The 26,538-nt window shown below is 50.3% G+C and overlaps 1 protein-coding gene across 4 annotated transcripts in view; it reads left to right on the top strand.

Annotated features, from left to right (window-relative positions):
* The window catches only part of LOC147101457 (formin-like protein 1), a 271,912-nt gene that overhangs the window by 232,330 nt on the left and 13,044 nt on the right, over window positions 1-26,538 (top strand). For all 4 annotated transcript variants that reach the window (XM_085966591.1, XM_085966593.1, XM_085966594.1 and 1 more), the window contains 9 exons: window positions 4,314-4,516; window positions 5,916-6,150; window positions 11,107-11,175; window positions 14,133-14,213; window positions 15,777-15,906; window positions 19,268-19,431; window positions 20,221-20,322; window positions 22,540-22,644; window positions 26,082-26,205. In XM_085966591.1, the coding sequence (XP_085822717.1) occupies window positions 4,314-4,516; window positions 5,916-6,150; window positions 11,107-11,175; window positions 14,133-14,213; window positions 15,777-15,906; window positions 19,268-19,431; window positions 20,221-20,322; window positions 22,540-22,644; window positions 26,082-26,205 (1,213 nt within the window). The remainder of the gene's footprint in view (window positions 1-4,313; window positions 4,517-5,915; window positions 6,151-11,106; window positions 11,176-14,132; window positions 14,214-15,776; window positions 15,907-19,267; window positions 19,432-20,220; window positions 20,323-22,539; window positions 22,645-26,081; window positions 26,206-26,538) is intronic.

Below are 26,538 nucleotides of genomic sequence, written 5' to 3'. Positions count from 1 at the left end.
CTGTGAATATTGACACACTCCCAGGGACCCCCCTGTAAATATTGACACACTCCCAGGGCCCCCCTGTAAATATTGACACACTCCCAGGGACCCCCTGTGAATACTGACACACTCCCTGGGACTCCCTGTGAATACTGACACACTCCCTGGGACTCCCTGTGAATATTGACACACTCCCTGGGACTCCCTGTGAATACTGACACACTCCCTGGGACCCCCTGTGAATACTGACACACTCCCTGGGACTCCCTGTGAATATTGACACACTCCCTGGGACTCCCTGTGAATACTGACACACTCCCTGGGACCCCCTGAGAATATTGACACATTCCCAGGGACTCCCTGTGAATACTGACACACTCCCTGCGACCCCCTGTGAATATTGACACATTCCCAGGGACTCCCTGTGAATATTGACACACTCCCTGGGACTCCCTGTAAATACTGACACACTCCCTGGGACCACCTGTGAATATTGACACACTCCCGAGGGCCCCCTGTAACTGTTGATACATTCCAGGAACCGCCCCCCCCCCCCCCCACTATAATATTGACACATTCCCAGGAATCCTCTGTAACTATTGACGTATTCCCAGGGATTCCCTGTAAATATTGTCAAAAAGAACATAAGAAATAGGAGCAGGAGTAGGCCTCTGTCTCAAATATACTCAACGACTGAGCCTCCACAGCCTTCTGGGGTAGAGAATTCCAAAGATTCACCACCCTCTGAGTGAAGAAATTTCTCCTCATCTCAGCCCTAAATGGCCGACCCCTTATTCTGAGACTGTGACCCTTGGTTCTAGACTCCCCAGCCAGGGGAAACATCTTCCCTGCATCTACCCTGTCAAGCCCTGTAAGAATTTTGTATGTTTCAATGAGATCATTGACGTAATAAAACTCACTACGCACTTGAGCATAAAGCAAGGCTTTAATCAACTTGTTTCAGAACATGGAAGTCTAGTTGTACTTCACTAGTTCCTTGTCTTACAAAATGTCCCTGGAAAGCTGGGGCCGATGCCCGAGTATTTATACTTCTTGGACGGCGCCACCAGCTGGCCGTCCAGCGTTATTTCACTAGTAGTTTCTTGATGAATGATGAGATTTATAACATTCACCTCTTATTCTTCTAAACTGTAGTGAGTATATGCCTAGTCTACTCAATCTCTCCTCATAGGACAATCCCCCCATCCCAGGAATCAGCCTGGTGAGCCTTCGTTGCACTCCCTCTATGGCAAGTATATCCTTCCTTGGGTAAGGAGACCAAAACTGTACACAATACTCCAGGTGTGGTCTCACCAGGGCCCTATATAATTGCAGTAAGACGTCTTTACTCCTATACTCAAATCCTCTTGTAATAAAGGCCAACATACCATTTGCTTTCCTAATTGCTTGCTGTACCTGCATGTTAACTTTCAGTGAATCGTGTACAAGGACACCCAGGTCCCTCTGAACACCAGCATTTTCCAATCTCTCTCCATTTAAAAAATACCCTGCTTTTCTATTTTTCCTACCAAAGTGGATAATTTCACATTTCTCCACATTATAGTCCATTTTCCATGTTCTTGCCCACTCACTTAGCCTGTCTATATCCCCTTCAAGCCTCTTTGCATCCTCCTCACAACTTACATTCCCACCCAGCTTTGTATCATCAGCAAACTTGGATATATTACATTTGGTCCCCTCATCCAAATCATTGATATAGATTGTAAATAGCTGAGGCCCAAGCACTGATCCTTGCGGTACCCCACTAGTTACAGCCCGCCAACCCAAAAATGACCCGTTTATTCCTACTCTCTGCTTTCTGTCCGTTAACCAATCTTCAATCCATGCTAGTATATTACCCCTAATCCCATGAGCTCTAATTTTGTTTAATAACCTCTTGTGTGGCACCTTATCAAATGCCTTCTGAAAATCCAAATACACCACATCCACTGGTTCCCCCTTATCTATTCTGCTAGTTACAACCTCAAAAAACTCTAACAGATTCATCAAACATGATTTCCCTTTCATAAATCCATGTTGACTCTGCCCAATCCTATTATTATTTTCTAAGTGCCCTGTAACCACGTCCTTAATAATAGATTCTAGCATTTTCCCTACTACTGATGTCAGGCTAACTGGTCTGTCGTTTCCCATTTTCTCTCTCTCTCTTTTCTTAAATAGTGGGGTTACATTTGCTAACTTCTAATCCGCAGGAACCGTTCTAAAATCTATGGAATTTTAGAAGATGACAACCAATGCATCCACTATCTCTATAGCCACCACTTTTAAAACCCTAGAATGTAGGCCATCAGTTCCAGGGGATTTATCGGCTTTCAGCCCCATATATTTCTCCAGTGCTATTTCTTTTTACTAACACTAATTTATTTCAGTACCACATTCTCGCTAGTCCCTTGGTTCTCCACTCTTTCCGTGAAGTGTTTTGCGTCTTCTTCTGTGAAGACAGACACAAAGGCCGTGATTTTGCCGGCGCTCAGAGAGGCGGGTCAGAGGTTGAAGTCCTATTGATTGACGGATGGTCCCGAACCCGCCTCCAAACAGCATTCCCAAGTGTCGGGTCCCTGATTTGCGAATGGACCCGACACCATCGGTGGGAAACGGATTAAAGGCAATTACCTGCTTATTAACAGGTACTTGTCAGCAGTGTTCAGCCTGCTTTTCGATTTTCCCGCTTCTGGGTCGGGTTTTCCGACGTCTGGACACCACACCAGGTAAGTGTGGCGTGTTGTGAGTCTGGTGTAATGTTTGTGAAAAGATGACCGCTGCAGAAGTGGTGTGAAGGATGCAATGTTGCACACGGTGAGTTTCAGAGCAAAGAAAATGTTGGTTGCTGCATTTTTAAAACCTATACAGATTTCTTTAGCTTACAAGTTTTTAAAATCCAACTATATGTCCAGTCCCACCTCATTGGGAGAACCTCTCTCACCAGTGACAGATCGCTTCTGTCATCTCACCTGCAGCTGCCATCTATTCCAGCATATGGAGGGAGTCATTGGCGAGCCTGGGTGCAAGAGTTCACCTTTGTGCAGTGATTGTCAGTGTTTTCAGCACCTCAATGCTGTCAAACACTGAGAAATCACCTGTCAAAATAAAATTGTGCATGGTCCCTTTAAGGAAACCGGCAGATGATGCATCATCAAATGATGTCATCAGACCCGCTTCCTGTTAATTGGCCATTAAGCCCGCGGGGACAAGCGTGAATTACGACCTACAAATCTCCTGATTCAATGTCACTGTCCCAGGGGAATAGGAGTATGAGAAGAGTGATCGAGGAATTGAATTTAGAAATAATCTTTTTTTTCTCCTCAAGTTGCAGCCCTGGCCATTTCGGACATCCTGATAGTTTGTAATGTCAGCCGCATATCTCGCGCTGATTTAGAAATTATTGCTTCATGGGAACTGTATGAGAACAGAACATAAATATGCAATGATTTCCACTCAGCATTTTCTCAGAAAGTTCCTGGAGTGGAAGTAAAGATTTGATGCCCAGCCAGGCTCTGAAGCATACAATCTTGTCTCATCCATTGCACTTTGTGTTGTAAAAGTGCCAGTCCATAAGGGCAGAGTACTCTGCATTGTGCAGCAGCAGCTCAACAGCGCTCTGTAGCATTCCGGCCAGTGAAGCCTCTTTCCTCAAACCAGAAGGCTGGAGGTCGACACTGAGGAGCAGCTCCACTAGTTTGAACGTCTCAAGCGCTGAATCTACTCTACACTTTTGAACCAGTTGGGAATGGGGTTCTAACTCAATGTGAACAACATGCCGTACCTCTCCACAGCACTCATGATGTACAAAGAGACATCTCCGAGCACTTTATAGTGCAATGGGTAGTGAGTGGGCACCGTGTTGTGGAGGGCTGACGGGAAGAGGGTCTTGAGGGGCAAAAGCACTGTTGAAAGGGGAGGGTTTGAGGCGTCTTTTGAATGGGAAGAAAGAAAGTTGCAAGAAGGAGATTCCGAGGAAGTGAGTCCCAGAGGATGGGGGCAAAGTGGGCAAAGAGCCAGCCAAGACCTACATGCACAAATAGAACTCCTGATTTGATGTCGATTTAGAGTGCCCACACTCTGACTTTCACAATATAGAAGCTGTCAGCTTGTGCTGGCCATTAATATGATACCAGTCCAACTCACAAAAACAGTATAGAATGTATCTTTGACAAGAAATCCTTGCCTTTATGTAGCACCGTGTCACATTGGAGGCTACCTTCTTAAAAAAAAAAGATAAAAACCCGATTGTTATTAAGATGCAGAAATAGAAGTGCAAAAGGATCAATTGGTCTTTGGTCCCAGTGTTCACACCATTCATTGTGTTCTAGGAGCTGAACATGGCCGAGTTTGAGGAGCGCTTTAAGACCAGGGCCCAGGGCTCGGCGGTGAATATCAACTCGTTGAAAATGAAGGTTACCCAGAAAGCGGTCAGTAAAGTGAATCTAATTGAGTCGAACCGAGCAAAGAACCTGGCCATCACCCTGCGGAAAGGGGGCCTGAGCCCTGACTACATCTGCAAGGCCATTGACGAGTGAGTCATTTTGTGCTTGTGTGGTTAATGGACATGAATGGGCATAATGGGAAGGACGCAGTGAGTAGTGGGGGGGGGGTTATGCAGCATTTCCGGGGAGTTTCCTGGCTGCCTTGTGAAGGATGGGAGTTTTATCTGCCCCTCACTGGGCAACTGAATGCCTGGGGGCAGATTCAAGGGTGGGGGCTCCCTAAACCAGGAATTTCTGATCCTGAGCCCAGAAGGGGGATCTGGTGTAGTAATGGCAACCTGTGCGAGGTGTGCCAGCTTCCAGAAGGTGCATGTGGGCCCCGCAGGTGGGCTCCAGGTCAAGGAAGTGGCCTAGACCACTCCCTTCCCCACCCCCCCCCCACCCAAAGAGTTTAAAATAAAAAACAAATTCCAAAATTATTATTCAGGGGGACCAATGGCACCATATCAGGATGGGTTCAGGGGGTGGTGCCTGGGCAAATCCTCACCCCATCCCCACAGGTGGCTAGGCACCAAAGTTTCAGGTGGGCACAGGAAGGTGGACACTTGAGATGGCCACACCTGACCCATGCCAATGAGGTGCCCTCCCAGTAACTCCACAACCTCCAGTTGGGCGCGATGGTCATGCAACCACCAGGGATGTGACCCAAGAAGTTTCTGAGCCAGCGTCCGTGAGTGATATTTAATATTGAAAAGGTTGTATGTGTAAGGCTGACATTCGTGTTCCTGGTGGCTTGCTAGATTGCCCAATTGATGCTGGGACAGTATGAGTTGGCAACTAGGGGAAAATGGGCTCCCTCAGCCTGAGCTGAACTATATCGTTGTTGAACATGCTGAACCAAGACCAGGAAAGGTGAGAAAATCAGGGTCAAGAGTTCGCCCAGCAACTGGTTTCAGATCAGTATTAGCAGATGTCTGGGATTGGAACCCCGCCAGCCTGTCTCTTCCAATGACAGTGTTTCTTGCAAGGCAGATGGCCTTTGTGCTGGTAGGCTAAGGAGGACCTGAAGTACTTACTGAAGAACCTTGGGTCCCTTAGACACGCAGGCCCCAATACTGTATCTTGGAGAGTCTGTTTGGACTCCAGTTCGCTATTCCTTACTCCAAGAGCACTGACGTGTAGCCCTTATAATTCAGAAGATTGGTTCAGATAAGAAGATCGTTTTGACCTGTTTGACCTTGAACGTCCAGAATACCAGCCCTACCATCTTCCCATCACCATATCCATCTGTTTCTTAAATAAACCTATCGCTCTGACCACAGCTGTCCTTCCTGGCAACTCATTCCAGCTGTTCCTCACCACCTTCTGTGTAAATAAAATGCTTCCTAATGTGCGTCCTAAGCTTGTCCTGTACAGCCGTGACCCTGTGCCCTCTTGCCCTGCCTTGTGACTAACGTGCCCGTAATTTTTCTTTCCTGCACGGTGCAGATTTGACCTGCAGTCGCTCAATCTGGATTTCATAGAGCTGCTGACTCGCTTCATACCGACCGAGTATGAGAAGAAGGTGCTGCAGCAGTATGAGAAGGACAAGAAACCGCTGGAGGATCTAGCCGAAGAGGATCGCTTCATGATCAAATTCAGCAAGATCCCGCGGCTCTCGGAGCGGATGAGCATCATCATCTTCATGGGCAACTTCAACGACAGCGTGCAGCTGCTGACGCCGGTGAGCAGCTCTGTCTCTATCCTGAGGTTCATAGGGTATAGGAACAGGAGGAGGCCATTTAAGACTCGAGCCTGTTCCACCATACAATGAGATCATGGCTGACCTGTGACCTAGCTCCATATCCCCTCCTTTGCCCCATATCCCTTAATACCTTTGGTTAACAAAAATCTATCAATCTCGAATTTAAAATTAACAATTGCCATTTGCAGAAGAGAGTTCCAAACTTCTGCCACCCTTTGCGTGTAGAAGTGTTTCCTAACTTCACTCCTGAAAGATCTGGCTCTAATTTTTAGGCTATGTCCCCTAGTCCTAGACTCCCCAACCAGCGGAAATAGTTTCTCTCTCTCTCTACCCTATCAGTTCCCCTTAAAATCTTAAAACTTCAATTAATCTTCTAAATTCCAGGAATACAACCCTAGTTTGTATAATTTCTCCTCGCACTCCCTCCAATGCCAATATATCCTTCCTACGGTGTTGTGCCCAGAACTGAACACAGTACTCCAGGGGTGGAATAACGAAGGCTTTGTATAGCTGTAGCATAACTATAACTTCTACCCCCCTTGTATTCTAGTCTTCTAGATACAAAGACCAGCGGTGCAGCAATGAACAGTTAACCGTACCTAGGATTTAGACTGTTATCGCCGTTACTGCAGGGACAATTGGGACCAGTGTAGCGATTCGTGTGCATCGCCACTAAATAATCGAGTTCGACTTCGACGAACTATAAATAAGTTGTTTATTTACAGGAACAGGTTAAATACAACAGGTAAGGTAGCAGGTAAGATGGCTGACTGTAGGAGCACCATGGTATAGGTCTTGTCCCAGCGGGGACTCCACGAGGACTAACTAGAAGCTTCCCAGCTCAACTGCCAGCAGGTTCCGAACCCAACTGCCAGCAGGTTCCGAGCTCTACTGTTGGAAGGTTCCGAGCTCTGATGTCATGACGTCAGAGTACAGGAGAGAAGCCTGAGTATAGTAACAGACACATACAGTAAGGTAAGTTAAAGGGAATTATGTATCTCAATGTAAGGGACAACCAGTGGTACCGCCACATAGGCCCCCCCAGAATTCGCTTTAACGAAAGTCCAAGGATGAGATGGTCTGACGAGCTGGTGGTCTCGGTGGTCGTGCTGTCTCGGCTTGGCGAGCGAGTTCCGAAGATGCTGCTCTTGAGGGGATCCGTACGCGCGTCGTGGCGAATAAAGTGTATCCGTCAGGCGAAGGACCGTGGAGACGTGCGAAACAGCAGGCCTTGTCAGAGTGACGGGCAGGTTGGGCGGACGCGGGCGATGTCTCCGTTGACTGGTGAGCGAAACCTTCAGGAGGCTGGAACGCACGGAACAGTGCGTGCCATAATGCTACGACATTAACAGAACGGAGGGTGAAAAGTTGCTGTGTTGATCTGTGATCAGAGCAACTTCCACGTGTTGATCGCGGCCGCAGGATGCCCGTTGGACCCGTCCTCGATGTATACAGCTTCGGTAGACGTTTGCATTTGTTAAAGGGAAAACTGGAGAAAGGGCGGCAACGGTCCAGGTTGTTGTTGCTTTCGGGAGGGGTAAACTCTGCTTGGAGGGCGGCAACACTTGTAGTTGTTGTAGATTTAGGAGAAAACAGCCGTGAGGGCGGCAATGCTTTTCGTTCGCGCTGAAACGTGTAGTAGGTAACACAACCAGCAGGCTGACGGGCTGGTGTGTCGTCGGCGGGGAACGAGTCTTCGTGTTTCATGAGGGCAGGGTCCTCGTGGTTCGCGAGGGATGGATCCTCATGGTTCGCGAGGGATGGGTCCTCGTGGTTCGCGGGGGTGAGTCCTCGTGGTATCCCCGCAGGGCGCGCTCCAATTTTGTGGGCCCGAACATGCTGTACCCCGCGCTTGGAGAGATTTATACTTGCTGTCGTTGTGGACGTAGAGGCGGACGATCCGTGTGGCGGTAGGAAAGACGAGTACGGGGACCGTGAGCAAGTGCGTGGTCGGCACCGCATTGATGCTCTCGTTGAACGGGGCTTCTACCGGTATAAAGCACGAGGGAGACTGTGGCTCCCTGGATTGCGGTAGCGACAGCAAAACGGCTGGTGCTTCCATGGCGTGCTTCTTTTGTGAAAATTGTTCACAAAAAATGGGGTCCAGTTGAGTTTTGTCCGTGTCAAACGGGATCTGCTCCAGGCTGCGCTTACCTTGCGAATACGTTCGCAAAGACGGGGTCGCCTTTGGCGGAGTGAGGCGGGGTTGCTGTTCCGTGGTTGTTCGTCGGTTGTGCGTCGGTCGTCTTGTGGGAAGACGAGGTTCAGGCTACGCGTTGCTACCGTGAAAATCGTTCACGGATACGGGGTCATCAATTGTAGTATTGGAATTGATGAGCTCCCGTACTCACGTCGTTGGGTCACCAATGTAGCGGTTCGGGTAGATCGCCACTAAATAAGAGAGTTTGACTTCGACGAACTATAAATAGGTTGTTTATTTACAGGAACAGGTTAAATACAACAGGTAAGGTAGCAGGTAAGATGGCTGACTGTAGGAGCACCGTGGTATAGGTCTTGTCCCAGCGGGGACTCCACGAGGACTAACTAGAAGCTTCCCAGCTCAACTGCCAGCAGGTTCCGAACCCAACTGCCAGCAGGTTCCGAGCTCTACTGTTGGAAGGTTCCGAGCTCTGATGTCATGACGTCAGAGTACAGGAGAGAAGCCTGAGTATAGTAACAGACACATACAGTAAGGTAAGTTAAAGGGAATTATGTATCTCAATGTAAGGGACAACCAGTGGTACCGCCACACCAGCGCATTTAGTGGCCTGGTCGCACTAGACTTACCTCCGCCAGTGACGTGTTGGGAGTTCCCACCTCCTCCTACTCTGCTGCTGGGTGGAAGCTCCACTCCTTACAAGGTCCTGCGGAATCCCCACGTAAGGCCAGGGAGCGTGGAGCATAGACCAGTTGGGCCGAATGGCCTGCTTCTGTGCTGTACATTCTATGTAATTCTATGAGTGTGTTAGTAGGGCCGCAGATTTTCCACCCCACTGTTTGGGGGGAGGAAGCTCATTTTATTTCCCTTTTTCCTTTACTATATCCACCGCTAATGGATTAAGCTGTTTGACTGTGATGGGCTATCTAGCTGCACATTATCTACTGGAATTGTACAGATATGGGGCAGCTCTGAGGGCATAATCTGGGTTCAAATCCCACTTAGGGATCTAAGCACATAATGCAGGTTGACACTCCGGAACAGTGCTGAGGGAGTGCTGCTTTGTCAGTGGTGCCACCCTTTAGATGAGATGTTAAACCAAGGCTCCTGCTTGTCTCTGTGGGTTAGGTGGATATTAAAGATCCCAAGGCAAAAGTGGAATAAGAGCAGTGAGCTCTGCCATTACCCTGCCCAACATTCTCCCTCAAATAGCACAAGGATGAGAAGTTTATATTGGCGGTGTTCATCGACTGGGAGCCAATGTTGGTCAACATAAGACAGGTGTGACGAGGTGCATGAGAGGATACAAGCAGCAGAGTTTTGGATGAACTGAAATTTATATAGGGCGGAGGAGGGGAGGCCAGCTGGCTGAGCATTGGAATAGCCAAGTCTGGAGGTGACGGAGGCATGGATGAGGGTTTCAGCAGCAGATTGGTTGAGTTAGTTACCAAGGTGGATGATGTTTTTGAGGTGGAAGTGGGTGGTCTTCATGATGGAGAGGATATGAAGCTCAGCTTGGGGTTAAACAGGAGGCTGAGGTTGTGAACAGTCTGGTTCAGCCTGAGACAGTGGCCAGAGAGATGAAATCAGTGACAATGGAGGCAGTTTGTGGCTGAGGACAATTTTAGTCTTCCCAGTGTTTAGCTGGAGGAAGTTACAGCTCCTCCAAGATTGGATGTCGAACAAGCATTCTAACAGCACAGAGGCAGTGGAGGGATCAAGAGAGGTAGTGAAGAACTGGGTTCCATTGGTGTATATGTGGAAGCTGATCCCATGGCCTCGGATGATATTGCCAAGGGGCAGCATGTAGATGGAGAAGAGGAGCAGGCCAAGGATGTGGGCCTCCAGAGATAACCATGCAGGGGCAGGAAGAGAAGCTCCTGGAGATGCTCTGGCTAAGATTGAATAGGTAAGAGTGTAACCAAGCAATAGCAGTCCCACTGAGCTGGACAGTGGAGAAGAGAGTTGGAAGAGGATGGTGTGATCAACTGTCGAAAGGTCAAGGAGCACGAGGAGGGATAATGCACAGAAAATGTCATTTATGACCTTGGTTAGGGTCGGCTCAATGGGAAGTGTGGATTCAAGTAGGGAGCTGCAGGAGCAGTGGGCACAGATCTGAGGTGACACCATTTTGAATGCCTTAGAGAGAAAAGGTGGTTTGGAGATGGGACAGTACTTGGAAAGGACAGTGGGGTCAAAGGATGTTTTTTTTAAGTGGGGTGGGGGGGTGGGCGGTGACGGCAGTTTTGAAAGGGAGGGAGCCCAGTCCCTGAGGAGAGGGAGCGATTTACAGTATCTGCTAAAATAGGGCATGATAAGGTGCTATACAAATGCACATCTTTATTCTTCTAAATATGCATGATGATCAGAACTGAGCAGGTTTTATTCAATGGCCCCCTTAAGGGGCACTTACTACTAGAAAGACCTACAAAGAGGCATTTAATAAAATAGAAGCTACTTTGGGATACACAGGAGACTTTTTATTTGATTTTAAATGAATGAAAAGTTTTTTGTAAAACCCCATGAAATGCTTTCAAATAAAAATACCATCGAGTAGAAACTTCAAACATCAAAAGCTTTTTCTAAAAAAAGCTGCCAATGATAAAAGGTCCATTAAGTGCTGGCCAATCTAGTCCCTTTGGTGCTGTTCACCAGTGCAGACTGTGCCGGAGCCTGCCTGTCTCCGAGAGCTCAGTGTTGTAAATCTGGGCTCCCGCTGGGATCGCCCATAACTCATTGAGCTCCTTAACGACTGATTTAATCATCCTCTCTTACAGCAACTCAACGCCATCATCGCTGCATCGATGTCCATCAAATCATCGACAAAGCTGAAGAGAATCCTGGAGGTAAGATGTTTCAGGGGTGAGTTATATCTGTGGCAGGAGAGTGCTGGAAGCACCTTGCCAATTTCACGAAAAAAGGATAAAAGTGTAGAAGAAAGAACAAACTGTGGAACACTGCAAAAGATCAGAGTTTTAGCATCACTCGGACGTATTTGTCTAATGTTAGTGAAAGCCTTTGGGGGGAAAATTGGGTCACGCCCCCTTTGGGGCGATAACTTCACTACTTTTAGCGCCCCAAAAAAGTTAGCACCCTCACGCCTGAAATTGAATGGTAGCGCCCTAAGCAGGAGGCGGGGCTACTGGAAGCGCTCCCCCTCCCTCTTGGGGCGCTCCCATTGAATATCGCGGAGCTATGTGCAGCAGTGCCGCGTGCACCAGCACATCGCGCCGCGGTTCTGCAGGCCTCCCTCCCCTGATTAAAGGGGAGGGGCCTAGCGCAGCACGCACCGGGACCCTGCTGGATCACCGGGGAGCGGGGTGCCGGCAAAAGAGCCCGGCACTCGAGAGGAGCGCCAGGCTGCCCGATCGTGGCCGGCACCCCGCAGGGAGCGGCGAGAGGGGGCAGGTGCTGGCAGGCAGCCCCCCAAAAAAATGGCCGCCCGGCACCTGCCCTTTAATTATCGCCGCCCCGGCCGTAAACACGGCACCCTGACCCTGTCGGACACAGCGTCCGGCGGCAGGTCAGGGTGCGCCAGCCAAGTTTGTGACTGGGGCATGGCGATGATGTCATCGTCGGAGGCGCAACGCCGCGGGGCGCTACCGGCCACCGCCGCCACTAACCTCCCGTTGAATTTGCAGCTGGGGCGCTAACGGGAGGCGCAAAGCAAGCAAATTTTCCCCCTTTGACTATAAAAGCCGACTTTATACTTGTATGAACTTGTTCACTAATATCATTGAACTGAGAAAAATAAACCCGTCACGGCCCATGTGGGTTACAATCAGACTGGGCGATATTAGTGACAAACGCCTTTAACAGGTTTATATGAAATCCTCCATCACTATTTTAACAAACCTGTTTAAAATTGATGAGCTAATTAAAATAACAAGAGTTTTAGGTGAATATGTTCTCATTGCTACGATTTCTACAGCACGCTTTCAACAGCTTGGTGTAGTCATTAAATCCCAGCCGCTACTGTTCGACGAACAGACCTAGTGAGGGCCAGCCAAAGCGAGTTGACCCCTGCATTAAAGCAGCACAGGGAGGAGTTTGGGAGGAGCAGGTTAAGCGTTTGTATCTGAACATCACGGATTGTACTATCTGCCCTGTTGATGTATCCCATTCAGGTACCACGCATCTTTATGTAAGTATTGTGCCTGACATCAGTGTGCCCAGCGGTTAGTACAGAATTAAAATGTATTTTTAAATTGATTACTTCACTGGATTCAAAGCAGGATAATGGATGAAGCTGCCCCTCAAAATATATATATATATGTATGCTTAAACCCCAATGATTTGGCACTCATTACTGCCCACAGTAGGTCACGCTCTCAGTCTCTTGGGTTGCCTGGGTGTCTGTGGTTTTTCTCTCAGTAATCATTGCTCAGTCCTTTAGCCTTTGTCTCTCCCTGTGGCACAGTTACATTGGCAGGCCTTCAAGTAAAAAAAAATCCCATCATGTGCCAGCTTTGGAATCACCGTGACGGTCTGTCCAACAAAGGAATAACTTAAGAATCTGAGACGAGAAAGTTTATTCACGCTCCCATCAAATTGTATTTTGAATAATCCCATTGTTTTAGGCTCTGCTATGTTATTTGTATATTATTCTGCACTAAATCCCACTCGCCTACTCTCCTGTCCTTTACAACCTCCACTGGCTTCCCATCCCCCCCAGGAAGATGAGTTCACAAGCCTCGCCCTGATCTACTAACTCCTCCATGACCTTGCCTCACCCAATCTCTGCAATGTCTCCCAGCCCTACCTCCCAGCACACAGCCTCTGGCCTCCCAACCCTGGTCTCACTGCATGCTCCCAGCCCCCACTCCAACAATTTACTTTTCATTATTTTCCATTTATACCCTCTGTTCCTACTTTCTTGATTTTTCTGTCATCATAGCCCCATCACTCTGAAATTCCCTTTCTAAAGCTGCCCAACTTGCCACTTTTGGAAAGCTTTCTAAAAATCTGCATCTTCAAATCCACCTTCGGTCACCTCCCCCGACCCCTTCCCCCGCGCTCCCGTCCCCTCCCCTCCCCCGCCCTCCCTTCCCCTCCCCCACCCTCCCATCTCCTCCCCCACCCTCTCCCCCCACCCTAATGATACCTCCCCCACCCTCCCGACACCTCCCCCGCCCTCCCGTCTCCTCCCCCGCCCTCCCGTCTCCTCCCCCGCCCTCCCGACTCCTCCCCCGCCCTCCCGACACCTCCCCCGCCCTCCCGACACCTCCCCCACCCTCCCGACTCCTCCCCCACCCTCCCGACTCCTCCCCCACCCTCCCGACTCCTCCCCCACCCTCTCCCCCACCCTCCCGACACCTCCCCCACCCTCCCGTCTCCTCCCCCACCCTAATGATACCTCCCCCACCCTCCCGACACCTCCCCCACCCTCCCGACTCCTCCCCCACCCTCTCCCCCACCCTCCCGACACCTCCCCCACCCTCCCGTCTCCTCCCCCACCCTCTCCCCCACCCTAATGATACCTCCCCCACCCTCCCGACACCTCCCCCACCCTCCCGACACCTCCCCCACCCTCCCGACACTTCCCCCACCCTCCCGTCCCGTCCCCTCCCCCACCTTCTTGATGTACTTTGAAGTCATTGACTGGGTTTATTTGAGTATATCAATATGAAGCTAATGTAACAAAACTAGGCCTGTCGTTGCCAAAGAAAGCCTATGAGTTGCTGCTTGTTTTGTGCTATCAGTGATTGTAAGATAAAATATTCAACCTGTCAATAATGATCCATTGTAAAAATGGTCCATCAATACTAACAGCAGATTCTCTTCAATCTCTTCTCTCCTTCAGATCATTTTAGCCTTTGGGAACTACATGAATAGCAGTAAAAAAGGAGCTGTTTACGGCTTTCGATTGCAGAGCCTTGACCTGGTAAGGGTGTGGCATTGCTACTGGAAGATTAGATATTGAACCAGTCTAATGATTAGCCCATCGTATTTTGCGGTCTGTAATAATGTGCTGACTGGTCTAATTAGTGGCTGGTCGTAATCAGTTATTGACTGCAGGTATTGATTTTAACAGTCATCTGCCTTAAGCAACCAGTGGAAGGTGACTGCTTGTAACTCCATCAGTACTCGAACACCATTTGATGTCATTTTGGTTATAGCTCTGGTGTCCAACTGGGACTAGCTGAGGTGCTCTTGCAGAGAGCCGGCACAGGCTCGATGGACCGAATGGCCGCCGCCTTCCATGCTGTAGCCATTCTATGATTCTGTGAAGCCCCTGGTGTCAGACTGAAGTCCGTGATGTGTTGTTTCTGTGGTGTTTTCATCTGAAAGGACATCACCTAAGAGATGGGCAGGGTTGTAGTTCAGTCAATCCTGTTAATACAATGGATGCAAATGAAGACCAGAGCCAGTAACAGGGGCTGTGACTATTGGGGGGAAAAATTTGGTTGCTTTGTGCCTCGCGTTAGCGCCTTAAGAGGGCACTAATGGGGTGCAAAGGAACAAGCGCCCAGGCGCGGCGATGTTTGCGCCGCTTGCGAAATTGACCAGACATTTTGCGGCGGTGCTAAACACTACCGCCACGATCTCCTGCGCCCCAGATCATGACGTTAGTCGAGCGTGCAACGCCCCGGTAGTGCCCCGGACCGGATATTGAGTGGCGCCCCCGCCTGCTGCTAGGAACCACAGGTTGGGGGGAGCGTTTTGCAGTCGGGAAGGGACTGGGGGAGCGCTATTTAAAGGCGACCGCTTCCTGCCTTTTTTTTTGGCGACATTTTTGCACCACGCATTCTGAGTGAGAGAGAGAGACTTCTGGAGAGATTCAACGCTGTGTGAAGGAGTTTTGGGTACTGAGCAGCACTTTGCAGGTTCATTTTGATTTGATCTTCCTTGCATCAATTTAGAAGAGACTATGGGGGCTGCACTCTGAGCTCTTTCCCAGGGCCTCTCCATTCTTTCCAGCAGATTTGATGTACAGGTCTCTCCAGGCTGAGATTCAAGGCTGCAATGAGCAGGGTGTGGATGGAGAGCAAGATCGACCCTCCCCTTTAAGAACTGGCCGGCGCCAGTGTGTCTGTGTTCCATTGCTGACTGACATCACATGAGCTTCGCCAGCGCTCTGAGGTAGCGCCTCGCTCCTCGGCGTTAGCGCCTTAAGAGAGGTGTGTAGCGCCTGATTTAGCGCTCCAATCACCTCCAGGGGCGAGAGAAGCCAAGTTTGCAGTCGGAGGCGATAATTAGGGCCAGGCGCTAAACTTTGCGCCCGGCCGATAATTGCGCCCCAAATGGGGCGATACCGAATTTCTCCCCCTTAGTCTGCACAGTGTGCAGGTGTCTGTAGTTAGTGACTAGGTTGTGTATACTGAGTGAGTTACTGCAGATTCTAACGTGTTATTGACTGCAGGTAGTGAGTGAGTTGACACAGATTCCAAATATAAGGCCATGTAGCAGTGTTCCTACTAATTGCTCTCTCTCCATTCATCTTCAGCTCCTCGAAACCAAATCAACGGACAGAAAACAGACGCTAATGAACTACATTGCAGACATTATCCACAACCAGTATCCTGAACTCAATACCTTTCACACCGAGCTGCTCTTTGTGGACAAAGCTGCTGCAGGTATCAACATCAAGAGTGAACTGAGGAGAATGTTAACTGTGTTGTACAAGTAGACGGATTCGCTACTAATTAACACCAGGGGGAGCAGTGATTAGGGTACACCAGGGGGAGCAGTGATTAGGTTACACCAGGGGGAGCAGTGATTAGGGTACACTAGGGGAGTGGTGATTAGGGTACACCGGGGGGAGCGGTGATTAGGGTACACCGGGGGGAGCGGTGATTAGGGTACACCGGGGGGAGCGGTGATTAGGGTACACTTGTGGAGCGGTGATTAGGGTACACCAGGGGGAGTGGTGATTAGGGTACACCAGGGGGAGCGGTGATTAGGGTACACTAGGGGAGCGGTGATTAGGGTACACCAGGGGGAGCAGTGATTAGGGTACACCAGGGGGAGCGGTGATTAGGGTACACCGGGGGGAGCAGTGATTAGGGTACACCAGGGGGAGCAGTGATTAGGGTACACCAGGGGGAGTGGTGATTAGGGTACACCGGGGGAGCGGTGATTAGGGTACACCAGGGGGAGCGGTGATTAGGGTACACCAGGGGGAGCGGTGATTAGGGTACACTAGGGGAGCGGTGATTAGGGTACACCAGGGGGAGCGGTGATTAGGGTACACTAGGGGAGCGGTGATTAGGGTACACCAGGGGGAGCAGTGATTAGGGTACACCGGGGGGAGTGGTGATTAGGGTACGCCAGGGGGAGCGGTGATTAGGGTACACTAGGGGAGCGGTGATTAGGGTACACCAGGGGGAGCAGTGATTAGGGTACACCGGGGGGAGCGGTGATTAGGGTACGCCAGGGGGAGCGGTGATTGGGGTACACTAGGGGAGCGGTGATTAGGGTACACCAGGGGGAGCAGTGATTAGGGTACACCAGGGGGAGCGGTGATTAGGGTACACCAGGGGGAGCAGTGATTAGGGTACACCGGGGGGAGCGGTGATTAGGGTACACCGGGGGGAGCGGTGATTAGGGTACACCAGGGGGAGCAGTGATTAGGGTACACCGGGGGGAGCAGTGATTAGGGTACACTAGGGGAGCGGTGATTAGGGTACACCAGGGGGAGCAGTGATTAGGGTACACCAGGGGGAGTGGTGATTAGGGTACGCCAGGGGGAGCGGTGATTAGGGTACACCAGGGGGAGCGGTGATTAGGGTACACCAGGGGGAGTGGTGATTAGGGTACGCCAGGGGGAGCGGTGATTAGGGTACACCAGGGGGAGCGGTGATTAGGGTACACCAGGGGGAGTGGTGATTAGGGTACACCAGGGGGAGCAGTGATTAGGGTACACCAGGGGGAGTGGTGATTAGGGTACGCCAGGGGGAGCGGTGATTAGGGTACACCAGGGGGAGCGGTGATTAGGGTACACCAGGGGGAGTGGTGATTAGGGTACACCAGGGGGAGCAGTGATTAGGGTACACCAGGGGGAGCAGTGATTAGGGTACACTAGGGGAGCGGTGATTAGGGTACACCAGGGGGGAGCGGTGATTAGGGTACACCAGGGGGAGCGGTGATTAGGGTACACCAGGGGGAGCGGTGATTAGGGTACACCAGGGGGAGCAGTGATTAGGGTACACTAGGGGAGCGGTGATTAGGGTACACTAGGGGAGCGGTGATTAGGGTACACCGGGGGGAGCAGTGATTAGGGTACACTAGGGGAGCGGTGATTAAGGTACACCGGGGGGAGCAGTGATTAGGGTACACCAGGGGGAGCGGTGATTAGGATACACCAGGGGGAGCGGTGATTAGGGTACACCAGGGGGAGCGGTGATTAGGGTACACCGGGGGGAGCGGTGATTAGGATACACCGGGGGGAGCGGTGATTAGGGTACACCGGGGGAGCGGTGATTAGGGTACACCGGGGGAGCGGTGATTAGGATACACCAGGGGGAGCGTTGATTAGGGTACACCAGGGGGAGCAGTGATTAGGGTACACTAGGGGAGCGGTGATTAGGGTACACCAGGGGGAGCAGTGATTAGGGTACACTAGGGGAGCGGTGATTAGGGTACACTAGGGGAGCGGTGATTAGGGTACACCGGGGGAGCAGTGATTAGGGTACACCGGGGGAGCGGTGATTAGGGTACACCGGGGGAGCGGTGATTAGGGTACACCAGGGGGAGCGGTGATTAGGGTAAACTCGGGGAGCAGTGATTAGGGTACACCGGGGGGAGCAGTGATTAGGGTACACCAGGGGGAGCGGTGATTAGGGTACACCAGGGGGAGCGGTGATTAGGGTACACCGGGGGAGCGGTGATTAGGGTACACCAGGGGGAGCGGTGATTAGGGTACACCGGGGGGAGCAGTGATTAGGGTACACCGGGGGGAGCGGTGATTAGGGTACACCGGGGGGAGCGGTGATTAGGGTACACCGGGGGAGCGGTGATTAGGGTACACCGGGGGAGCGGTGATTAGGGTACACCGGGGGAGTGGTGATTAGGGTACACCAGGGGGAGCGGTGATTAGGGTACACTAGGGGAGCAGTGATTAGGGTACACCAGTGGGAGCGGTGATTAGGGTACACCAGGGGGAGCGGTGATTAGGGTACACCAGGGGGAGCAGTGATTAGGGTACACCAGGGGGAGCGGTGATTAGGGTACACCAGGGGGAGCGGTGATTAGGGCACACTAGGGGAGCAGTGATTAGGGTACACCAGGGGGAGCGGTGATTAGGGTACACCAGGGGGAGCAGTGATTAGGGTACACCAGGGGGAGCAGTGATTAGGATACAACTTGAGCTTGTCCAGAGCTCTGCTGCCCGTATCCTAACAGGTAACGAGTCCCGTGCACCCATCGCCCCTGTGCTCGCTGACCTACATTGGTTCCTGGTTCAGCAACGCCTTCGATTTAAAAATGATCATCCTTGTTTTCACACAGCTCCATGGCCTCGCCCCTCCCTAGCTTTGTAAACGCCTCCGGCCCTACAACATTCCGATGTTTCTACGCTCCTCTACTTCTGGCCTCTTGCGCATCCCTGATTTTCATTGCTCCACTATTGGTGGCCGTGCCTTCAGGTGCTTAAGCCCGAAGCTCTGGAATTCCCTCCCTAAACCTCTCCACCTCTCTAACTCTGTCTCCTCCTTTAAGAAGCTCCTTACAACCTTCCTCTTTGACCAAGCCATTAGTCACCTGCCTCACTACCTCCTTATGTGGCTCGGTGTCCATTTTTTGGCTGCTAATCGCTTCTGTGGAGCACCTTGGGATGTTTTACTATGTTACAAGTGCTATATAATGCAAGTTGTTGTTGTCTATTGAGGAAAATGTCTGCTTTTGTTACTATTTTTGGGCCATCCTATTACCAGCTTTTTTGATTAAATGTGCGCAAGTTTCTCAGTGAGCTTTTCCCACTTGCTGTCTCTATCGCAGTGTCACTGGAGAATGTTGTACAGGCCGTGCGGTCGTCACACCAGGGGATGGAGCTCACACGGAAGGCGTTCATGGTCCAGGATACCAGTTTACTCCTGAAAGAATTCCTGAACAGCAACAGTGAGAAAGTGGACAACTTACAAAAGGACTGCAAAACGGCACAGGTGGGTGGCGGCCAGTCCACTCAGAGGGGAGTCTTTAAGCTCCTCTGGTTGCTTCATCAAGGAATGCCCTGGTTATTGTAGAACTGAATTGTGCAAACCAGGAATGTCCCAGGTTCCACCCTTGGCCTGTGCTGAGTTAACCAATTTTAACCATGGATGTTCCCATCAGCTGCAGTGGCCCAAGGTGGACAGGGGAAAATACCAACTTGAGTTCACATGCCTGCGACCCTACTGGAAAGGTGCAGATGTTGGGGTGAGGATGTAGTCAGCTTTAGCTGTGAGGCCATTCCGTGACCGAAAACCCCACCCATTCTCACAGTCTAAGGTCTCACAAACAATAAATTCCTCTTCATCCATAGAGTGCGAGTCCAAATCCCGCTATGGCAGTTTGAATATCTGGTCTCAGTAAAAGTGACCATGATGCTGTCAGATTGTCGTAAAGACCCAACTGGTCACGAATGTCCCGTAGTGCTGTTAGGGAGGGAGTTCCAGGGTTTTGACCCAACATGAAAGAAAGACGATATATGTCCTAATCAGGATGCTGTATGAATTGGAGGTGGTGGTGTTCCCATGCACCTGCTGCCCTTGTCCTTTTAGGTGGTGGTGGTCGTGGGGGTTTCAGAATTGCTGCAGATCCCTACGGAAAACAAAGGTATTCACAACAAGACTTTATTTACCCCAGTGAAAGTGTTAATTAGGGACTTACCTTTGTTTTAATTTAATGTTGATCATTACTGCTCCAATTGCTGATCAGGAGACTAACCTTGTGTGCACTGTTTTGTCCCACAGGAGGCTTACCAGTCTGTCATTGAGTACTTTGGTGAAGATATTAAAACGATGCCTCCATCCATTTTCTTCCCGTTCTTTGTGAGGTTCATCAAGGCCTACAAGGTATAGAACAGAACACCGAGCAACTTCTGTTTACTCCGGGCCCACTAGAATGATCTGCGCTGACCTGACTTTAATGGCCGCCACAGAAGGTTTATTTCCTTCCTGTAGCTCAGTTCTGGTGAATCACACAGTTATCTTAATGAAGTGCAATTTAAAGCAGAATTCAATGGCCAATCATTTCCCAACTTATAGTAAGCTCCTAGTAAATGTTGCCTTCATTATAATTCTACCCTCTGTGGGCAGTTTTTATAATTTCTTGCTCCTCCCTGAACAAAATGGAAGAGAGTGACTTGGTTTGATGGAGGTGATGGTGAATCATTGACTATTCCAAACCTCAGGACTCCACATAAAGAGACCTAAAATCCAGTTCGATTTCTAAAACAACTTAGGAAGTTAGGAGTGAGAAGGGTGTCCAGGTTGGACTTTTTCTGCCAAGATGTTGTGGATGTTATCAAGGAAGAGCACTTAAGTGGACCATCTAAATGAGTTCAAGAGGCAATTGGGTGCATTTCTGGAGAGGGAAGGGATTAAGGAACGCCCTGAAAAGGCAGATTTAATCTATGATAAAAGGATGGGTTTCTTGCACCAAATGGCAATTTTGTGTTGCTACAAATTCTTATTGTTCTGATATTAACGGTGGAGTGTTTGGTTCTTGGGAAGAAGACCAAAAGTCGGCCTTTAACTCGGCCACCTGTGTGAGAGCTTTCACTGAATGGAAGGCTCACGGCAGAGGGCTCATCCCATTTAAGGAAAGGAATAACTGATGGGGGATCCATTGAGGCTCCACAAAGCCATGGACCTTCTTCAGACCCCAACCCCCGCAAGAACAGTAGTGTTGAAAATTCCCCGTGTGCTTTATGAATGGGATAAATGGTGCCTCTGATATTTAAAAATGAACTGCATCTTTACTCAAGTGAAGCAATGCGAAATGTGAAAACAATGTAGTGGATTTACATGTGATTATGAATTTGCTCTGCTGAAAATAGTGTTCAGCTACTGGCTCAGTTGGTAAGTCCACTGACGAGTGTTCAGCCCACAAGAAAGGTCCCAACCTTGAACCTCAGTTTGTTCAGAGTCTGTTTATCTTGGCTTGGGGCAGCAACTGGATGTACCAGTTGGCTTTAGTATCTCTGGACTAGGAAAGGGAGCAAATCTGCCAGGGTTCCTTCTCTTGATCACTATCCAGTGATCCTTGTTGGCTAGTGAGTGTATGTGGATATTAGGTGAGGGCAGGACAGGGTTCGGTTATGCTAATACCACCCCTGTGGAATTAGATAGCTTATCAAGTATTCACCATCAAGTCTTGGGACAAGAAGAACGGCCACTTAGGTGAGATAATGGAGGCTTGCATTGACTGTGGATTTGTACCTCAGCATGAGTCAACACGTTCATGGGAGAAAAGACAATAAAAAGCGATTTTTATTAGAATGATACCAGCGATGAAGGTCTTCAGTTATGTGGAGAGTCTAGAGAAGCTGGGATTGTTCTCCTTAGAGCAAAGAATGTGAAGGGGAGATTTAATGTAGGTGTTAAAAATTAGATGGGGTTTTAATAGAGTAAATAAGGAGAACCTGTTTCCATTGGTAGGAGGGTCAGTAACCAGAGGCGACAGATTTAAGATAATTGGCAAAAAAAGACAGGGGAGATGAGGAGAAATTTTTTCACGCATGTGTTGTTATGATCTGGAATGCGCTGCCTGAACAGGTGGTCGGAAGCAGATTCAGTAATAACTTTCGAAAGGGAATTGGATAAATACTTGAAAAGGAAAAATTCACAGGGCTGTGGGGAAAGAGCGGTGGAGTGGGACTAATTGGACAGCTCTTTCAGCGAGCCGGCACAGGCATGATGGGCCGAATGGCCTCCTTCTGTGCTGTATGATTCGATGAAAAATTGGAAGGAAAAAGACGGGTAGGGTATGAAAACCGTTGGTCGATAGGTGTTGTAAAGGAACTGCGCAAAGCCGATCGATCGATCCAGTCCAAAGATGTGCGGGTTAGGTTGATTGGCTATGATAAATTGACCCTTAGTGTTAGGGGGATTAAATACGTGGGGTTACGGAGATAGGGTGGGATATGTGTTGGTGTAGGGGTTACAGGGATCGGGTGGGATATGTGTCGGTGCAGGCTCGATGGGCCGAAATGGCCTCTATCTGCACTGTGGGGTTTCTGTGATTCTGTGAATAACTGACGCTCACGTCTGTTTGTGAATCGTTCTCAGCAAGCTGAGCAGGAAAACGAGTTCCGAAAGAAGCAGGAAGCAATGACCGCCCAGGACATTGAGGATAAAAACTCGCTCTCCAAAAAAGACCAGCAAGACGGAAAGGTAAGGCCTCTGACTTGAAGCTTTTACTAATCGGGATTTGTTTTACTAACGGTGGATTTTTCTTAACAGTAGTTTGGGAAAAGTTTGTTGTAGCATTATTATTTTAATTAAACAAGGAGAAGGCATTCATCCTAAATATTAATGATATTGAACAAGGAGGCCAACTTGGGATGGAAGTTGGCGCAAGACTGGGCCCCTCTTGGCCTGTCTCCTAGCAACCCATTTGAGTAGGAACGGCAGAGGCCTTCTCTGCCTCTCCCTTCAGTGCTGATAGCGCATGGACCAGGAAGAGCAAAAGGATGAGTGAAAAAAAAATGGAGCCCACTTCTTGACACTCTCCTCAGCTTCCCCAACATGGTGTGACTGAAATTGGTAAGTCACTCTGAAGAATTGTGGGCATGAATTTGGGTTCCATTGTCTGCATGACTGAACACGTCAGCGCCAGTTCACTTCGTATTTTGTCTTGCTATTTGGTTGAATCCTAGAATACTTTGTGTTTCACCTGTGGATGTCGATGGCATCATGAGGAGGATCCACTTGGTGCAACTACCGGGCATGATTCTGTCAGGGAGCTGAGTGCCGCTCAGTAGAGGTGCAGCTGTCCCTCGACACTGCAATCCTCTCAAAAGCCAAGGAACAATTATCATTGACTGAACCATGATCAAGGCAGTGGAGCTGCAGGTTGCTATGACAACACGTGCAGTGACAGTAGAACACAGTTTTATACCCACAATTCCCCATGTGGCGCGATCCTTATACTGTTGGGGCCGTTAGAGCAAGATAGCAAATGGAGGAGTAACACCCCAGTGGGCACCAGGATTCAGAGTGACGTCAGCCTTGCTGCCACCCACACTTCACGTCCATAGCCCAGGAATGGGATTGTGATATTGTCAAATGCCTGGGAATGGGTCATCACCTATTTGTTTAGCTGGGGAAGGGCACAGCGCAATGGGACTAACCACTAAAACCAAAGGCCTAGAAATTTGGTGGGCTGCGCCACCAGTTAGTGCCTAAAGAGGGCACTCAGTGGCTTTAGCGCCACTGGCCACGCCTCCCGCGATATTTAGCTGGGGCACTAATGGCGGCGTTAGCCTGTTGCGCTGTGCCGCCACCGATGACGTCATTGGTGTGCACAGCGCCCCGCTACCGCCCCGATCTCGATATTCGGTAGCGCCGGCCTCTAGCGCCGTTCGCAAATCGCGCCCGGTTCACGGGGCCTACCTGTGGCGGCAGTGGCGCAAATTAAGGTGGAGGTGCGGGGCGGCCGTTTTTTTTGGCAGCCGCCTTCCAGCACCTCCGTCCCCGGCCTCCTGATCTCCCCCCGCGGCAGTGCCGGCTGTTTTCCGAGAGCCCGGCACTTCTCCTCGGTGCCGGGCTCTTTTGCCGGCACTCGCGATCTCTGATCGCGCTGGTGCAGGCCCCTCCCCCTTAAGAATGGGAGGAAGGCCTGCCGTACCGCAGCGCGCCGTGCCACAGCGTGTGGCGCTGCGGCATGTTGCGCTGCGATATTCATTTTCAGCGCCCTAAGAGGGATGCGGAGCACCTCGAGCCTCACCCCGTCTCCCTCTTGGGGCGCTCAAGCTGAATTTCCGGCGGTCGCAACTGCTCCGATTGCTGCGCTAATTCCGGCGCCCAGGCGAGCTTGGCGCCTCGTTTGCGGCTCCACCCAATTTCTCCCCCAAAGAGTCTTAGCTGTAGTAAGGTTATAAAAACAATACAGTCTGGCACACAATTCATGTATCACTGAATTTTCTGAGTCACACATCCAAGAAAAGTTTTTAAAAAAGAAAACTCACCATTGAAACACATAGTGAAGTCTGGCGGGTAGAATTTAGTCTTTACTGGGCCCAGAAAGGCCTTGTGTGAGCAGCATACACCCAGACAGAGAGGCCCGAGGCTGGGCCTCAGCGAAACATTGTGGACGAGCTGCCGGCTCCTGTTGAGCCTCCACAGGAAGCTCGCCCTTCTCCAGAATTGAATTTTGGTCCGCCTGCCTTGGCGACAAGACCCTTGGGTACGTTCTTATGGTGGGCAATGGGTGGGGGAGGGGGAAGGCAAGATCGTTAGAGCTGTGACGTTGGGGGGGGCGGGGGAGCACTCCTGTTCCTCCTGGCTTCACAGAAAGGTTTTTTATAAACCTGTAGTTGACGGTTGCAGAGGCCGCTGAAGAATCCAGGCGCCTGTCCCACTCATTGGTGACTCATTTTTCAGTGGGGTCCTTCAACAAAAATGGGCCTTACGAATTTAGCAGTGCAGCTGTCTAAGCTGTGCAGCTTCGGTGCAGGTCATCGCACTACTAAATTGGGATTTTTTTTGTACCCGAAAAATGGGCGCAAGACGTACCAATTTTTACCCCTGGATGTCTGCAGTTTCTTGATTGGCATCTGTATAATTCACCCCACCCACTGTTGAATTAACAGCAGGAGTCTCAATTGACCCCTGTATGAACCCAGTATTTGATTAACAGACTTAGGGGGCTAAATTCGGTTGATTTGCGCCTCCCGTTAGCGCCCCAAGAGGGCGCTAATGGGGCGCAAATCAACTGGCGCCTGGGCGCGGCGCCGTTAATGCCTCCTGCGAAATTCAGCGGGAGGTTAGCGGCACCGCTAACCGTTAGCGCGGCGCTGAGCCTCCGGCGATAAAGTCATAACCGTGCGCAGCGCCCCGGCTGTAATATTGGGTGGCGCCCCCCGACTTATCGCCGGACGTTATGTCTGCCGGGGTCAGGGGGGCCTACCTGTGGCCGGGGCGGCGCTAGTTAAAGGGGTGGTGCCGGGCGGCCATTTCTGTTGCGGGCTGCCTGCCAGCACCTGCCCCCCGTTGCTGTCCCTGCCCTTCTGAGTAGCCCCCCCGCGGAGTGCCGGGCTCATTTGCCGGCACTCCGATCCCTGGTGACCCAGCTGGGCGCCGGGTCACGCTGCGCCAGGCCCCTCCCCTTTAATAAGGGGAGGAAGGCCCGCAGTACCACGGCGCGACATTGGCTCGCAGCGCCCCAAGAGGGATGCGAGGCACTTCCAGTAGCGCCCCTCCTTCCTCTCGGGGTGCTACCTGGGAAAATCGGCCATGGGGGCGCTAACTTCTTCGGGGTGCTAAAATTGGCGCTCCGGCGAAGGTAAGGGGGCGCTACCCAATTTTTACCCCTTAGACTTTCTAGCTTTAAAGGAACACACAACTCAACATAATGGGAACTTCTTGACCTTATCAAACAGCTTGTCCCTAATCTTAGTGTGAGCAGCACCGCCGGAAGTCTGCTAGTATATAATGTATAAACACACCAGGCAAACATTAAAATGGAGGAATTATCACTGTGCTTCAATGCTATTTTCTATAACAGGTGATTTCAAATCATTTTCGGTTTAAAAAAATTTTTTTTTTTCCTGCTGATTCTAACTGACATTTCACAGCAGTGGTCAGTGAACTCTCACCTTTTCCTCTAGCCTCTTCCCACTAAGAATAAGGCCCCTCACATGGACCTAATGGCCGAGCTGAAGAAGAAGCAGCAAGGGAAGGAGAGACTGGTGTACGAGGGCAAGGACGGAGCAATTGAGGATATTATCACAGGTACCTCACCGGGAGAAAGCGTCACAAAACTAACTGCCTGGCTCATGGGACTGGAGAAGGAAAAATGAAAGATTAATGTCCTAAAATAGGTGGAGATCACTGGCTTAAACCCCAACCCCCCCCCCAAAATGAAAAGACATTGTGTGTTCAAGTGGGTTCTGTCCGGTTACTCAGCTGCAATACTTCCTAGTTGGGACAAGATATTTTGCATTGAAAGGTTTGTAGAAATCTGGAATTCTCTCCCCCAATAGGCAGTGGATGCTGGGAGGACAACTGGTGCTTTCAAGACTGAGATTGATAGATTTTTGTTAGGCCAAGGTATCAAGGGACATG

Source organism: Somniosus microcephalus, chromosome 24 (genome assembly GCF_052327205.1).
Source record: "Somniosus microcephalus isolate GS21.2 chromosome 24, FLI_Smic_1.0, whole genome shotgun sequence".
NCBI lineage: Eukaryota > Metazoa > Chordata > Chondrichthyes > Squaliformes > Somniosidae > Somniosus > Somniosus microcephalus.
The sequence above is the reverse complement of the archived record's forward strand: the minus strand, read 5'-3'. Positions and strand labels throughout refer to the sequence as shown.